Source organism: Neomonachus schauinslandi, chromosome 13 (genome assembly GCF_002201575.2).
Source record: "Neomonachus schauinslandi chromosome 13, ASM220157v2, whole genome shotgun sequence".
Lineage (NCBI taxonomy): Eukaryota > Metazoa > Chordata > Mammalia > Carnivora > Phocidae > Neomonachus > Neomonachus schauinslandi.
This window is the reverse complement of record NC_058415.1, coordinates 73,645,439-73,663,042: the sequence shown is the minus strand read 5'-3', so window position 1 is coordinate 73,663,042 and position 17,604 is coordinate 73,645,439. Positions and strand designations below refer to the sequence as shown.

The 17,604-nt window shown below is 53.4% G+C and overlaps 1 protein-coding gene across 5 annotated transcripts in view; it reads right to left on the bottom strand.

The window, feature by feature from the left end:
• RGS3 (regulator of G protein signaling 3) overlaps positions 1-17,604 on the bottom strand; it is a 113,037-nt gene that overhangs the window by 39,947 nt on the left and 55,486 nt on the right. For 3 of the 5 annotated variants that reach the window (XM_044920763.1, XM_044920764.1, XM_044920765.1), the window contains 2 exons: positions 17,462-17,505; positions 11,944-12,066 (listed from right to left, as the gene is read on the bottom strand). In XM_044920763.1, coding sequence (XP_044776698.1) covers positions 11,944-12,066; positions 17,462-17,505 — 167 coding nt within the window. Of the gene's footprint in view, positions 1-7,375; positions 7,484-11,943; positions 12,067-17,461; positions 17,506-17,604 lie in introns of those variants that run through there. The other 2 variants (XM_021691743.1, XM_021691744.1) reach the window with 1 other exon arrangement.

Genomic DNA, 17,604 nt, shown 5'->3' with positions numbered 1-17,604 from the left:
AAACACAAACATCCTTATTATACAGAGAGCTCTTGTCAACTAATAGTTAAACTATAAGCAGCCCAATTTAAAAAAATGTGCAAAATGACTCACAAAAGAGGCAACATAAGTGACTAAAGGCATATAAATAAATATTCAACATCTCTAGTAATCAAAGAAATTAACCCCCGTCAAAGTGTAACAATGTGGTGTTGGTGAGGGTGTGGGGAAATGGGCATTCTCTCACCCAGACTCTCAGTTTGCTTGGGACTAAGGGGTTTCTCAGCAAGCAGGACTTTCTGTGCTAAAAAGGGAAAGTCCTGGGGTGCCTGGGTAGCTCAGTTGGTTAAGTGTCTGACTCTTGGTTTCAGCTCAGGTCATGATCTCAGGGTCTTGAGATCAAGCCCCACATCAGGCTCCGCACTCAGCACAGAGTCTGCTTGAGATTCTCTCTCTCTCTCTCTCCCTCTCCCACTGCCCCTTCCTCTGCTTGTGTTCTCTCTCTCTCTCTCAAATAAATAAAATCTTTAAAGTATTGATCATAAATCAGTACAGCCATTCCAGGGAGTCATTTAGCAATAGATACCAAGAACCTTTTTTACAAAAATATACCTTCTGGCTTGGAAAGTCTACTACCTGGAACTTATTCTAACAAAATATTCATTCAACAAATGTTTGTAGAGGATCAAACATGTACATTGGATAATGCTGGGGATACTAAGATATGCCTCTAAGGATTTTTTTTTTTAAAGATTTTATTTATTTATGTGACACAGAGAGACACAGCGAGAGAGGGAACACAAGCAGGGGGAGTGGGAGAGGGAGAAGCAGGCTTCCCGCCGAGCAGGGAGCCCGATGCGGGGCTCAATCCCAGGACCCCGGGATCATGACCCGAGCAGAACAAAGGCAGACGCTTAACGACTGAGCCACCCAGGCGCCCCTATTGGAGACTATTTAGATAAAACTATTTCACTTACACAATGAAATAATCCCCAAGTGCTAAAAATGATGCTGTAGAATATTTATTGACATGGAAACATGGATACACTACACATTGCTGAATGGAAAAAAAACAAGTTAGAAAGTTGTGTGCACCAGTAGCCCCAATTTGCAAGTAGATATATGTGTATATAAACAAATGCCTGACAGGATACACCCCCGAAATGTTAAAAGTGGTTATCTCTGGGTGTTGGGATTAAAAGCAAATTTCATTTCCTTCTTCTGGTTCAACTGTATTAAATGTTTTCTTCATATTAAACACCAATCACTTTTTGAAACAACACGACAAAAGTCAACTGCCTTTAAAAAACAAACCAACAACTGTCATATCTCCATTGGTAGAAGCCCCATGGAGGGGGGTTGCAGAAAGTCAAGCCTGTGCCCATGCTTGATCTGGTGGTGACAGCTCCCATGACTGAGTACCTACTACACGCCAGGGACTTCGCACAATCCAACCCCTCGGATGTTCCCAAGAATCCAGTGAGATAGGGGTCCTCATCTCATTTGACAGATGCTAGGTGACCCACCACTACCTGCACAGCTACCGAGAAGCAGAGCTGGGGTTTGAACCTTAGCTAGGTCTCCTTGTTCCTAAGGGAGGGTGGAGAAAGGTCCTGAGCTAGTAGGCCCTCTGTCCTGTAGGCCCTCGTCCGCCGTCCCTGCAGACAGGCCAGGAGGCAACAGAAGAACAAGTTAGCAAGGGTGGGGACACCAGCAAACGGAGGGCGTGGTGCTGGAAGGCCCACCGGCAGAGGTCAGGGCTTGGGGGCAGACTAGCCGGTGCTCCTCGCCTGCTGGGCGACTCTCAGGAAGCAACCACATCCGGCCCCAGGAGTTCCCAGGCCCTGTGCACGCCCAGAGGCAGTGAGAGAAAGCCTCCCGAGGCCCGCAGCTGCCCTGCTGAAACAGCGGGAGGAAAAGAGCCTACGAGCTGGGGCCTTTACCCTGGGCTCAGCCACTGCTGGCCAGTCCTCTCCCCTCTTGGGGCCTGTGGGGCCTCCTCTCCTGTGTGTGGACGGGGTGTGAGGGCTGATGGCTCCGGGACCCTCCCAGATCTAACTCCTCTGAACCTCTGGCCCTTCCTCACAGAGGGCCTGGCAGGAAGAGGAAGGGGGCGAGGTGCCCCACCCAGCTCCCCAAGGACCCCCCTCCTCTTCCCCTCAGCTCCATTCCCACCACTCTTTTTAGAACAGAGCACAGGGAGCATCCCCACCAGTCCTGCCATGCTCAGAGCCCCAGGTAAAACAGCTGCCCATTCATTCCGCTCCAGCAGGAACACACCAGGAATTTATAGACGGGCCAGCCCACTAGACAACCTCTCCCCACGCCAGTAGCCAGGCCATTTCTCACTAGTTCCATGACAGCCCAAAGTGGTTACTTTTGGTGGTGACTTACTTTTCCAGCTGAGTGAGACAAGGAGGGCATCTCTAGGACATCTGTGCCCCACCCGCCCACCACCCCCAACCTGGCCGACTCTTCAAAAGTCCCCAAAGAGGAACACTGGCCTAGAAGCTAGAGGTCTGGGGCCTACTTCCAGTCCTAGCACCAACTGCTTAGCCCTGGCCAGGTTCTTGCCCCTCTCTTGGTCTTGGTTTCTATAAATCAGCTTGTTCATCAACTGGTATTGGTGTGGGAGGAGGAAGGATTTTCAGTTCCACATTCAAAGGTTCAATGGTCCCATCAAAATTCTAGTCATTCATAAAATAAACACTGTATTCATCGGCTTTTGGGTATGTGTTGAGTTGTGTTCCCAGAGTCCGTCTGAGAGCTGATTATGGGTCTCAGAATGCATTCCCCCACTGAAAACTCTGTTATAAATGGTGGTCAGCTCCTCAGGCTAGCCTACTTACTTAACCCTGAATGTTCTTCCACAAGGAAAAACAGCCAAAAGCTATCACAGAGAGCTGCTCACATTTGAAAGACACTGTCTTAGGAAATTTACCTGGAGTAGTGTTTGAGTGAAAGAAGATATACATTAAAGTCAATGAAAAAAAAGTCAGTGGTGACTTCTGGGGAAGAGTCTGAAGGAGATTTCTGACCACACGAGAAACGAAAGGCACTGCGTATTGATCACCACAAATTCCACTTGAAAGAGTCGACCCAGTCATGGGAAAGGTTAAAGAACATATATATGTGAAGTTCAAACAAAAGAGTTTGGTGAGTAGAAAGGAAGAAGGAAGAGGGGAGGATTTGGGGCTGGAAAGCTCTTTGTACTGGCTTCCCAGGGGCCAGCCTGGAAGGAGGCACCTTTGGGTGGGGAGGAGGCAGCAATGTGCTTATAACTTGTGTACCTATGACGGGGATCCCTTCCCGTACAAGATCCGTTAAGTATACCTTACGTGTCACGAGTCCATGATGAATATTAACCACGTACAGCATTTGCATATATCCACCGCGCATACTCTTGTTTCAATGTGAAGACCAAAACGTCTGTTTTCTTTCTTCCTTTAACCTGCTGTTAGAGTCCTGAGGCTTTGAGGATGACTCCTGGAGCCCATTTAGGCTCAACTGCCTCATTTTTCTTGGTAAAGAAACAGATGATCAGAGAGAGAAAGTAATTTGCCCCAAGTCACACAGTGAGTTACGGGCACCATCAGGATTGGAACCAAGATTTTCAGAATCCTACTCTGGTTTTCTCTGAGGGCAAGGGGTTCAGTGAGAGGGGAGGCCACAAACCTGGGGAAAAGAGCCATGGGAGCAGCTCTGGTCAGTTTGTCCTTTGCCTCTGAGGATGCCAGGAGTCAGCACAGAATATGGTAGTATCCAAGACCCTGAAATGAGCCTGGCCAGATTGTTTAATAAACCAGGTGGGGATCCAGGCTCTGGTCTCACCAGATGGAGGCGCAACAGAGAAAGCTCTCAGCCAAGACAGGAGATTTGACTCAGCCACTAACTTGTCCCATGACTGTGGCCAGGTCACTTCCCTTGAGTGACCTTTGAGACTCAGTTTCCTCATTTAAATTCTAGAACACGAGAGGCTTGAACCACAGGACCCAATTCTATTCTACAACATCTCCTGAGCATGTCGTACTAAGGATGGGGCAGTAACAGAAAAAGAAATAGATAAGATATGACCACCACTGGCTCCCAAGGAGCTCATAGTCTTGCAGATGAGACATATCTGCTTAACACACTGTGCTACAAAATACCACGGGAACACAGAGAAGGAAGCACTGACTTCTGGTGCACCTTTGACACACGTCCGAGAGCGGTGTCTCAGGAGAGGGGCCAAGCCTTAAAGGTTGAGGACTGCAGGGACAGCAAAGGAGGGCAGGCAACTGCAGGTGGAACAGCCAAAACATGAATGTGCACAGTGAGTTTGGAGAAGGGTTGAAATAATCCAGTGCGGCCGGACTGTAGCCACGCGGCAGGAGTATAGCGCACCCAGGGAGAGCCTTGAGAGCCAAGCAGAGACCTGGGCTTTACTCTGACAACAGCCTCCCACGTGGTCTGAAGCAGCTTGGATGGTCTGTGATTGCCAGAAAGCAGTAATACAGAGCGATCCAAGGCAGGTGCTCTGGAGCTGGGCTGCCAGGGTCCAATCCTTGCCACCCCAGCTGTGTGACCTTGGGCAAGTTTCTTAACTTCTCTAAGACTCGGCGTCTTTGTCTACCAGTTGGGTGTAAGGAAAGTAGATGTGTAATGGGGATAAGGAACCTCATGAGGGCTGGAGTGAGGGTTAAAGAGACCACAGAGGTCACAGTGTAGGCGCTCACCGGACCACCTTGTGTTATTGTTCTACCCTTAAACCAAGTATCTGGGAACAACTGCAGGATGGTGGTCCTGTTTGGAGAAAGGCTTGAGGGAAGATAAGGTCAAGACAGGATGGAGGGTCAGGTCGTGCTGTCTTCATTAAGAGCTAAAGCAGGAAGAGCACCATGGTGGAGGAGAAGAGCAAGATGGCGGAGTGGGCAGTCTGTCCAGAGCCAGGTGGGCAGCAAGCAGGGGAGAGGAGAAGGCTGGAAAGACTGGAAAACACTTGAGCCTTTTAGGGAAAAGAGTCTGCTTCCTGGGGGGAATATCTGAAATCCAGTCCAGCTGATTCCCAGTTACTTGGGGTTGAGATTTGGTACTAGTCAATTAGCAAAATCTGGGCCCAGAATGCAGAGCAGACTCTCTCCCCACCTTTGACAGGGCTCAGGTCAAAGGCCTGCTTCCAAGACTCAGGTCCTAAACCTGTAGCTGTCCCTTTCTGCCTTTGGCCACAGTTCCATTGCTGCTGGGCACCCAATACTGTGTCTGCTGATCCTCTTGAATGCCAGACGCGAAAGAGAAAGGGGCATCAGCCGACCGTCCCAGTGCCCCCTGAGAGCCTATCTTCAGGAACTCTCTCTTGCCCTCCATATCAAATCTGGTGTGAAGCTCTTGAGCTTTTCTGGGCCACCCCTCAGACATATGAACTCTGGAAGCTTACTCTCCACTATGTGGAGAATAAGACATCTCATTCATTCGTCCTAAAGCATCTCTTCTAGAGCTAAAAGGTCCACAGCTTCCACATGCACGATATCATCCTCCTGCCTCTTCCAGAAGGAGATGATTGATTTCTCTGCTTCCACCCCCAAAAGGCAAACCTCGGCATCTGGGAAGAGCAGTGGCTTAGGTTGAAAGTCTTTGGCTTGAAGACTAGCTTGGCCTCTTGCCTGCTGTGTGACCTTGGATAAGTCATTTAACTTCTCTGAGTCTCAGTCCCTTTCATGCGTACAGTGAGGCTGCTGAAGGCCTGGGGAGAGAATAATGCCTAGGGACCACGGCTGCCATCCCAGAAGGCCCTGCTGTCCCTGTGAAGCACCCTCCCACAGACAGCCTCCGCCCTCACTCTGCAGACCCCCACTTGGGGCTGTGTGTGAGAAATGAGGGATTTGGTGCCTGAACTGATGAAAAAATTTTAAATAAAGGATTAAAACAAACAAACAAGACATACTTAAAGAAATGTCAACATTATTTCCAGCAGGTCCCAGCTCCCAAAGGGTCAAAAGGCCAGGCCAGCAGAGACCCGGCAAGGCTACTTACAGGAGAGACAGAGTTTCAAAAAGACCCAGCGCCTGCAAACTAAGAAAGCACGGGATCCAAGGGTGTGAGGGGAACTTAAAGGATCACTTCGTATTCAAATCGCACAGATGGCCTTTTCAACAATAAATGGTGTGCTCCCGTCCTCCCGGCTCCCGGGCCCCAGACACCAAACCAAGACAATTGGACCATCAGGAAAGAGACCATTGTGTAAGCTTCTTAGCATGATTTACGTGGAGGGTGGGGCCCAGCCGTGTTTCCCGTGATTATGACTCTCAGACGCAGTTTCCATAGCGTGTCCATCATCCCGGACGGTGGGGACGGACTGGGACGCTGAAGAGCTCCAGCCACCCGGTCATATTTCATCTTCTCAAGCCCGTGGAGCCCAGTGAATTGTTTCATCGATTTGAGAGGCAGAGCGCCGATGGCGCTGTGGCTCACCACAGTCCCCGGCCAGATGGGCCCAGGCCCTCCAGGAGCTGATGTCCGCTCCCCCGGCAGCCGGCCGGGCCTAGGACCCCAACGGGAGCGCCACTCAGGTCGGCGGCCGGTCGGGGACAAGCTGGGAGGAAAGCCCTGCCCCCGGGGCTCGGTGTTGTGTTCGGATTCTCCATGTCCCTGTGGCCAGAGCTCCTGTCGTCCTCACCTATCTGGTGACCAGGTCCTGGAGAGTCAAGCTTGCTGCCTTCCCAGACAGGCAATTCTCCCGGGCCTCACATTCCCCTTAATGTCATTTTGTAAGGGAATCAAATGAAATCAAAGTGCCCCTTGCTGTCTGTGCAGACGCGGCTGCTCCGCCTCTGAGAGTTAACCCTGCGGGCTGAGTCCTGGCCCACAGACACCGTGTAGCGCTAGGCAGCGGGCCGAGCCGGTTTCCCTGCTGCGCTGGGACATCAGCCTGGTCACTGGCCGATACATTCCATCCCCCCTAGCCTAGAGCCTCGCATAAAGTAGATGCCCCCCAAATATCTGCTGGATGAAGGAATGCATGAATGAGAATAGATGAAGAAGTGATTGCGTGGAGATGTCTTCTGGCAGCGGAGGCTGATGACATTGTTCTCCGTCATGGCTGACCTCTGCCAACCTCTCCTATGCCCCCAAGGCGGGCCCTGGAACCACGGGAAGCCCAGATGCTATTTCTCCTCCTTCTTTCTTGTAGGGAAAAATCTGAGTCTTCTCCATTTGGGACGTGCCCATAGGGCCTCTCATACCACTGTGGTCCTTCTGATGCCAGTCCACACACACCCGTCGGGCCACTCCCTTCGGATGACCCTAGGCCCACCATCTTGGTCCTCCGTTTTGGGTCCAGTTGAGGTGAGGTTACTGTGTGGTAGGGGATGCCCAAGAAAGGGTTAAGTTGCCAGAAGCAGAGTCCCGCCCTTGGGATTGCTCAGCCAATCAGAGTCTGTCCTGATGAGGTAAAGCTTCTATCCTGGGTAGCATTGGTTGAGTTGGCCGGCCCCATCTCCTGCTGGAGAGAGCCATAAGGGTGGAGTTTCTGTGGAACCAGACAGAACTGGAATTAGCTCGCTGTCTACTCAGGCCAGGGCTGCCTGTCTCCAGGACCTGCCCCTGTTCCTTCCTAAGGTGCTCAGACAGACCCTGGCATCACCGGGGCCCCGCCTCTAGCTGACCAGTGGAGATGACAAGGCGTCACATCTGGGAGAAGTCTCAGAGCCAGAGCAGGCCCAGGAGGCCTCAGTTTCCCTGCCTGCACCCCGGAACACAGCAGGCAGTTACCAGGCAGTGACATGGAGCGATCATCCCATGCGCTCAGGGTAGCAGCATTCAGCTTCAATAAGCAAGGCCACTAGAAGAATCGTCCTAAATAAACATAGCTTTAAAATGGTAACAAAAGCAGCTAGTTCACAGAGTTCTTCTTGTGTGCACATGACATGAGCTTACTCATCACGAGAACCCTGTTAATCCATCCACTTTACTGATGAAAAAACTGAGTCTCAGCAAGGCTCGGTGCCCCACCTGAGGTCACAAAGTGGTAAGAGTTTACACCTCCCGTATCACTTGCCGTATCGTTTTTGAGCAATCCGTTGGCAGATCTGTCTCCGCCCCTGGACTGCGATCTCGCAAGGAAAGAACGTGGCAGATCCATCCGTGCATTCCCACCGTGGAGTCCAGGGAGTACCCCAAGAACGGAGCAGTCCCTGATGCCCTGCGCCCCTCGCCTACCTGATGGCTGTCGGAAGCCTAATCTCCTCAGAGCCTTCCCGTGGCCCAGGCCAGTGCTGTGCGTGTGGTGGGGGCTCAGTGGAGGGTCACAGAGTGGAGATGACGAATGTGTGGCCCAGACCCCACCGGACGGCTCTGAGGACGCAACAGGCACAGCCTTTAAAGCGTGGATCGCCATTCCCAGTCACCTCTGTCCAATGAAAGGAGAGTTCCATAGGACAGGTCCCATCCATCTCTGTGACCCCAAAGGATCTAACCTAGTGTCTGGCACAGAGGAGGCATTTGTTATGTGTATTTGATTGAATAACCAAAATAAGATGCACCTATTTGTCCCTACTGGCTCAGAACCTCAGTGGCCCCAGGCGGGATTACCTGTGAGTTATTCTAGATTAGAAGCATCTCAGCACTCCCCGTGGCAGGGAGTCTAGTAAAAGTTATCCAAGGCAGAAGAAAGGTAGGTTCCCTCCAGGAATAGATCCTGAAGCAAGTAGGCAGAGTTCTGATAAGAAAGAAGGGTGTGGTGAGTGGTGAGTGGAAGGAAGCTGGGTCTTAATTCTATAGAGAGAAGGGGAGCTCACACGGGCCGACCCAGGGCAGCCCCGTCCCTAACCGCGGGCACCTTAGAGGGAGCTGGAGAAAGGCAACAGAGCTCCCAGAGAAGGGGTTCAGGCCAGACACTGCCTGCCTCATTGTGTCCACACTGCCCCAGCTGGAGCCCCCCCAACCCGGACAGCAACCCACAGGTACCCCGGGGACAGCAGGGAAAGCCTGTGACTTCCCCAACGGACCCAGCCGCTACAAGCAGCAGAGTTCACAGCAATCCAGGCCTGGGGGAATCTGCAGGGCAGGGTTCCCTCATGGAGACCGCATGACCCCAGGCCCTCCATGATAATCTTCCATGGGAAGCTTTCAGGATAATCCCAAAGTTCAAAGAGCCAGAAAGAGCCACCTGACCCATGCCTGATCAGGACCACTGAGGAAGAAGCTGCCAGAGGCCACACGCAGGTAGTGGCCCAGCTGCCTCTCTGTTGTTCTTGGAATCCATCTTCTTCCAATACCTCTGCCTTTCCCAACAAGCATTTCATGTTCGGGGCATCCCATTTATGGTTTGCAAATTTGGGACGAACTTTGCATTCCTTGAGATGTGTGAAGGGTCCCCCATTCCAGGGTATCAGCAAACACCGTTGAACAGGGTTGAGAAGGGGCGGCATGGGACTCTGGGGAGTTCCCTTGCAAACCCCTCTTTCCCCAGAGAGGCATCTGAGTTAAGGCTGGGAGCAGCCTGGGGAAAGGCTTCCCCCATGTACAGCAGAAGGCGGAGCATTCTCAGAAAGAACAAAGAAAGGAAAGGCATTTAAAAAAAAAAAAAAAAAGCATGCTACTCAGTCAGGACAAATTAATCAAGCAGGACTCTTTCTGCCTGAAAAGCAAGGAGCTGGGGCCTGAGCTCTGCCTGGTCTTCCCTCTTCTCTCTCCCTGGAGGTCAGCAACCTTAGCAGAAAGGCTGTGGCCCAGCCCTTGGCAAAGATGTTCACAGTCACCTCCGAGGCTGCCAGGACCTGGTGGAGCTGAGCACAGGTGGACGACCAGTGGGCCGGCTGGATGGCCACCAGGCCAAGTTGCTAAGGTTGCTAGAGCCCTCCTGGAACTCCATGGGCCTGGAGAAATCATACTTACCAGAATTTCTCTCGGGGAGCTTTTTGTAAGGGACCAGAAGGAATAAGTTGCTAAGACTCTTGAAGTGTGTATGGTGGGGGTGGGGGTGGGGGAGGTTGGGCTTGGGACCCCAAGGGGTCTGCCTGCCTAACAAAACATGGTTACATAACTCCCTTCTAAGGATGGTGGTCCAGTGGGGTACGTAGGGCTGCGCCAGGGTTTAGTTCTCAGGCAAGGAGGCAATTCTGAGGTTGTCCCAGTGCTCAGGCCCTCCTTCTTTACCCTTTTCCCACCCAACACACAGCTGCTCCATTAAACACACATTTAAAGAGTTTTGATTTGAAGAGGCGTCTAACTGTTGCCAGCCCAGGGCACCCATAGGTCTCGGCGTGGCCCCGAAGCTGGGCCCCAAACTCTGGGGTCCTTCCAGTGTCAGCCAGCCAAATCCATAGCCTGCAGTGCCCAGAGCCTGTCTCAGAAACGCAGACTACCTTCAGCCACTCAAACTGTCCTCCCAACCGAAGATGGACAGACTGCCCAAGGCACCGAGAAGACAGTTGCCAACACACTCCAGAGCCTGCAAACTCTGAAGTTGAAGCAGAAAGAACTCTTCCCCCCACACCAGAAGGAGCTAAGCCCAAAATATAAGAAAGCTGGGGGGCATGAGTTTAGTCATGGATCATCCCAGGGACTGCCCCAGTGAAGAGAATGGTCTGGTTTCTGACTGTGACCAAGCCAGGATCAAGGGTACAAGGCAGCCTACAGCCTCAGCAACAGGGCTCTGATCAGCAGAAGAACCGGACAATGGGAGGGTAGCCACAGGTTGCTGGGGCAGAGCTGGGGGCAGTGCATGCCCCACCGCTGTGGTTGAGCGAGCACCTGCTGCGTCCCAGGCAATGTGCCATGAACTGCGTATGCACCATCTCATTTAACTCTCCTAGCAACACTTCGGAGGAGGAACTGTTGTTCCCAGATGGAGGCACCAAAGCACTGAGTAGTCGAGTGACTTGCCCAAGGTCACACCGCCAGTCAGCGGTAGAGTGTGAGTTGAAGTCCGTGCCCTTCCCGCTCTCCCCCTTCATCAAAGTTACTCTTGCCTCTGGCTAGTATAAAACAAAATAACTTTCAAGTCTGAGATTACAGGAGCCTCAGACTGTTACTCCCTTCCTTCAGGACTAGCTGCTATCTACCACCACTGCTATCTACCACCACTGCTCCAGAGGAGGCTGCCCAGAAACCTCCTGCCCTCAGCAGGCCTGTCCCTGCAGCCCCCACCGTATGCCTGCCGAACGCATGGGAAGAAGAAACAGGCCGGCAAGTTTACTGGCTGCCACTCGCTTTCATTCATCCTCTCCCCCTGAGCCAGCAGACCAACCACTCAGATCCTCCTGCAGCCAACCAGACCAAACCCCCAAATGGCCAACACTTTCACCAAAGAGAAGCCCCCCGCTTGACTCACAAATGGGAACTACAGCTGGGCCCGGTGGCTGGCATCCGGCTGACAAAGGGGAAGGCCGGGATCTGGCTCCTGTCCCATCCCCTCCACAGGCACCGGACCAGCTTCAGGGCGCCCATCCCAGGTCAGCCTCAGCTGGGAGGTTCTAATCTTCCCTGATGCTCCAGCTGGCCAGCCCCCAGTCCCCAGCAAACTCCACTTGGTTCCACTTGGCTGTGGCCTGCAGTGAACTAGAAACAGCTTCCGCCACAGACATCACCTCCCAACGATGCCGGCCCTCAGCCAGCATTAAACGCCCGTGTGCTACCCCTGGGCACGACCTACCGCATGGCAGAGGGGGACTCCATGCCAGGCGGCAGCAGCGGGCCAACCCAGATTCGACCTGGCCAGAGGCAAACCATCGAACAGAGCCGAGAAGCAATGGCCGTGCTCCCTTAGGCTCCGTCGCTCTACCTGAGCCATGCAAAACCCACCCGGTAGACCCCGTGAGACGCCAAGGGGGAGAGACACTCAAGCACGGGCCTCCCTGCCAAGAGCTTGTTGCTCAGATCCAAGTCCTAAGCTGGAGCTGGTCCCGAGCTCAATTCGGAGGCTTGCAGGTCCGGGCTGGGGCGGGGAAGCCAGGCAGCCAGGGCGGTGGCCACCGGCGAGGCCCTTACCTTGCTCTCCGGGGGCGAAGCCATCAGCTGTTGCTGCTTAGCGATGTTCTCCGACAGGCACCAGCACACTCTCTTCTTCTGCTCCTGCGAGTGCGCTTCCAAAGTGAATAAGCACTCTGCCTTCTGACGTCAGGGAAAACAGAGGAGAGGATGGTCAGGGCTGCTCCCTGGTTCAGGGGGCTCCCAGGCCCAAGCCCATCCCTGAGCTCCAGAGGGTGAGGCTGCAGCAGCGGGGTGCCCGCGGGTTGGGGTGGGGGAGGGGGGGAGGGTTAGCTCCCCACACAGTGGAGGCCTGTGGAGAGCCACAGGACAGAAATGGTGAGGTCACCCCCGGGGACAGGCAGCACAAGGCGGCAGCTGCAGGAGCACATGGGGAACCCAGAGGGCCAAGGTCTCCGGCCTGCTCACAGAGCCCCCCTCCCCCCACCTGGGCACACGATCTGATCACAAGGCCAAGGTTAGATGGGCAGCTGGACAGACATACCAACAGAACTCAAACAGAAACTCAGGTCCCTTCTGAAAGTCTCATGCGGGCGTAGTCACGTGGCCCCTACAGCCACACGCGTGCCTGGCACCGGAGCTGGGTCCGACCCGGGCTCCTCAGCTCAGCCAAGTGCAAGGACAGGCTCCAGCACTAGCACTGCTGTCATTCGCATCTCGCTTTGCCATCTAACCTCGTTAAGTGCAGTCTCGTCCCCCCCAGCTAGACTAGAAAATCCTTCCAGGAAGGCCTTTCCCATCTCGGCCCAGCACAGAACTGGGCAAGTAATGGCCTCGGTAAGCTCCCGGAGGGACTTCCGGGATGAGGTCAAAGCCAGGCCAGTTTTGGCATAAGCATCAGGGCTCTGCCAAGACCCAGGGAGGCGGCCCCGGGGAGTAGGAGCGTGCTGGGGGGAGGGGCGGGGGGGCGGTAGAGCATGCCCAGGGCTATCATCCACTCTAGAACACTCTGGTCAGGGGACTGCAGGCTCTTTCCAACTCCACTGGAATTTGATTATAACCTCACAGGGCTGTGATTACATGAGCTCAGCCAGGGAGCTGAGAGCATGAGCTGGATGGCTTGGAACAGAGAAAAAGACAGTGTTTCTATGCAGTCCTTCCTCGTTTTGCAGTTGGACAGGCCTGGCTCGAATCCCAGCTTTGCCACTTCCTAGCGGTGCACCTTAGGAAAGCCTGTCGAATGGGAGTGGGAATGACATGACCCCCTCTCAGAGCTCGTGAGCCGGTAAGTCACAAGAACAATCGGAGGCCTCGACAGACAGCAGCTACCGTTGTTACTGCTCCGTACTTCGCTCATTTAATAAATAGTTATTGAGCACCTACTACATGTCAGGGACTGTTCTAGCTCCTGGGGGTGAAGAAGCAAATAAGAGAGACTGAGCTCTGGCCCTCAGGTTGGGGAAGAGACAATAAACCAAGAAACAATGAAATAATATCATAACCAGTTGGGAAAAGGCCAAAAGGGAGAGGTCCCGTCTGAGCCTGGTGGTCAGAGAAGGCCTCTCCGCAGGGGCAGCATTCGGGCGAAGGCCTGAACGATAAAGGCCAGCAAGGCAAGTGCTTGGGAGAAACTGTTCCAGGCAGAAGGAACAGCACATGCGAGGGCTCTGAGCTGAGATGGTTACCAGCATCATCAACTAGCATGTGGGGACATTCTCTATTCTGCTATCCCCCCGAACCCTAAGGGAGCCACCCTTCAGGGCGGGGCCAGCTCCCCTGCTAAATGTTCCCAAGCGCGCCAGCCACTCTTCTCCTGCCCCAAAGTGCTCAGAAGCTGATCTTCCTAAAAGCATCAGAGGAGAGAGGGAAGAAATTGCCTCCCCTTGGCTTCAGGGAACTGGGCGGATATGGGGAGGCAATCCTCCCACTTAACAACAGATTCCCTCCACTTCTCAGAACTCCCAGCCTGCTGTAGGGGAAGGACAGGCCCAGCAAAAAAATACCCCAAGATTCCCCTGAGGGAAGCCAGGCAGGGCAGGAGCTGACCAGAGGGTCCTGGGCTCCCTGTCTCATCATGTTCCCCTGCCAGGTGAGGAGAGAGGCAAGGACCATGGTCCCTTCCAGCTTGGAAAGGCCATCTCTCCACAAAGCTGGCCCTGCCTCTACCTAGCTCTTTGGGCTTCAGCAAATCCCTTAATCTCCTGGAGCCAAACGTCCCTTTTTCTTTCTGTGCCAAAGCAGGAATTCTGCCTTAATAATAATTCCTTTTATCTAACTATCCATTTTAAAGAGCACTTTCCTACCCATGCTCTCATTTTGTTCTTGACAATTGCATGAAGAGGTAGGGAGGTTCCTGGATGGTTACTCCCAATTCAAGGAAGGGGAAAACCAAGGCTCCAAGCGGCCAAGGGCCTCCTCCAGGCCCTTATTGCCAGTAAGCAGCAGAAGGAAGGCTCAAACCCTTGCAGAAACACCCGTTGAGATTTCATCCCCCAAACCCGAGAGGCCCCGGGAGGCCCTGGCTGGGCTGCTGCCGGCTGGCGGGAATGCTCCTCCTTGCAGAGTGGGCCCAAAGCGACCAGAGCACGCAAGCCTTCGAAGAGCTCAGTCAGCCAGCGGCTCGAAGGGCAGCCACAGAGCTCACTGGTAACGTCTTGTACTACTCAGCACTGCTCTGAGCTCTAGGATGGTGGCCGCCTCCTCACAGTTACAGGGCTACCAGCATCCTCATCTTGAGTCACCCCCCACTGACATGCCGTACCCCGCACAGTGCTAAGCACCTCACCAGTGGGGTCTCGGTACTTCTTCCAACAACCTCGCAAGGTAGAAGCTGTGATTATCTCCATTTTACTGACACCCACAAGAACCACTTCCTCTCCCCTGCCCTGTGGATAATCTCTTTTTAGAAAGTCATATTTCTCTCTGCCTGGGATGGTGACCGTATGACCTGTCTCAACAGCAGAGTTCAGGGCTGAGTCTCTGGCTCTGAGAGCTTGAAGCCGAAAGCCCCATAATGCTAGGGAATCCAGAAGCCTTTTGAGCTACCAAAGACCTAAACCCAGGCCTGGCCCGGGGCCAGGGATTGGCTGTCTTAGATGGGCAAACATTTTGGGGAGGTCCTTGCTCCCCAGGCTCCTTTCTAGGAGATTTTGGAGGCTGGTCTGGTGAAGAGAGAAAGCCCAGAACCAACTCCCTCCAGGGAAGCTGAACTCCCATCTGCACACATCTGTCCCAATCAGGGACCCCATTGCCTGCCTGACTGCTCTACATATGAAGGCTGTCTCTTAATCCCCCACGTGATCTAACTCACTGGTTTCAATGCCGTTGCACACCGTGCCCTCCTCTTACCAGGATCCAGGGCTGAGGCTGTAAGCAGCCTTGAAGGCATCCTCACGTAACTCACCCAGAGACAGGGCTCCTGATGGGGCAGCACTGGGCCTGGACCTCTGCATTCAAACATGAGCATCCTCAAATCCAACCAGAAACCCAGGTCCTCCTGGCGTCTTTAAAACCCCCATCTTGCCTCACCTCCTTGTTCCTAAATTAGTATTATCTTTATAGGAAATAAAACCCCTTCTGCTACTGTTTGTTCACTCGCCTTGACAAACCTCTCCTTTAATTCTAATGACCTGATGACACAGGTAGGAAGGAAAGGCACAGCCGTTGAACCATTTTTCAGATGAGAACACTGAGGCTTGGAGACGCTAAGTCAGTGGCCCCAGGAGACCTCAGGAAAGGACAGTCAAAGTCTGTCTTCTGCCTCCTCCAGAGCCTGTAATCTTACCACATTTGTATAACTCTATATGTACATTACAAGGAACATGAGATATTCCTCTTAGCTTTCTTTTTAAAAGGTCAATAAATCATTGGTGATGTCTCTAATGGAGAATAAATGAATATGAAAAGCTCTCCCCCCGTTATGAAGCTGACAATCATAATACCTTCCATTTATGGAACACTCACCGTGTGCGAGACTCTGTGCTAAGTGCTTTGGTCAGGGTATCTTATTGAATCTCATTTAATCATTACGACAGCCCTGCCAGGTAGGCCCCATCAGCCTTGTTTCAGAGAGGAGTATGTGACTTGCCCAGACCTCTCAGTCAGGAAATGGCAGAGCTAAGATTCAAGTCTAGGTCTTCCTAACCCCAAAGCGCAAACTCTTCAATGAATGGAGCACAGGATCAGATTCTAAGAGACCGGTCCTTGACCAACATGCCCTTTTGTCCCAGGGACCCCGGTGCTCTCGAGCCAGGAGGGGGCTGCGTCTGCCCCTGGGCTCCCAGGGGCTGAGGGATACCTGTCCAGGAGAACAGAGACTCCAGGGCCGAGCACTATTTAGGACAATCCCACCCAGGACCTACTGCTGGGAAACACCCAAAGCTGGGGCCGCCCAGCCAACTGAGGCTTTCTGAATGTAGTGGGAAAAATCCCTCAAACTCCTGACTCTCTTGCCCCACTTTCTTTTTTGGGTGCCACCTGCATGTTAGACAATGAAGATACACCACTTGTCAGAAGGTCCCGTGAAGGGCGCCTGGGTGGCTCAGTCGTTAAGTGTCTGCCTTTGGCTCAGGTCATGATCCCAGGGTCCTGGGATCGAGTCCCACATCGGGCTCCTTGCTCAGCGGGTAGTCCGGTTCTCCCTCTCCCACTCCCCCTGCTTGTGCCCCCTCTCTCGCTGTGTCTCTCTCTGTCGAATAAATAAATAAAATCTTTAAAAAAAAGAAGAAGGTCCCATGAAGATGTGAGTTTGGGGTTCCCTTGGGATCCAAGACCATCGTGTGGAGCCTCTGTGGGGCTACAGAGCAAGCAGGCACCCTGGCTTCCCGTTACAGACGTGCCTCTCCCCACAGCCTCTTAGGAGAAAAGAGAGGCCTCTGGCTGCCTGTGAGCTCCCATCTCCCAGCCCCTTTGGGTCAGAACTCCTGGCACTTTAACTGAAATAAAAGGCCCTGGATCAATATCCCTTCAGCAATCTTTGGAGAGTGGGGAGGTCACAGCTCCCTGGAAGCCAATAAGCAGAAGTGCTTTTCTCTGGGCCAGACAAACCAGCCCGGCCGGAAGCTCTCCTGGCATTAAAGAACCTGGAGCTTCATCTCAGGCCCTGCCAGTTCACAGCTGCTAGGCTGTTTGCTGGGCGCTGTGGAACTGAATCCCCACTGGCTCTGCAGGGCCTCTAACAGCTGCTTCCTGGGCCTGGTGGAGGTGTGCCCACACGGGGGAAGACATCCGATGCCTTCCTGGCCCTCGGGTCGCCACTGGAGGCAGCCGCTGAGCGGGGAGCCCGATGCGGGACTCGATCCCAGGACCCCAGAATCATGACTTGAGCCAAAGGCAGACGCTTCACTGACTGAGCCATTCAGGCGCCCCCCTTCTAGGCACTTCTGTGTCCACTGCTCCTCCACACAGAGGTGAGAGGCACTGAGGCGGGGACCGCTATCCCCATTCCACAGGGCAGGAGCCCTGCCCAGGACCACGGTATGAGCCTGGCCCCAGAGCCCTGGACTAGACCAGGATCAATGTCTTCCCACTAGCACCAGGCCACAGAGCTCTCTCCTCAGATCCAGAGGCAAGGACTCACCTCTGCTAGATACAGCACACAGAATTTCAGGTCTTCTGAAGAACCTTGGAGGGAACAAAAAGTAAGACTTGTGTTAGAGTCGGCTCCGGAGTCTAAGCAGCTTGCCCCAGCACCGCCAACTGCCTCACCCAGAAGCCCGTATG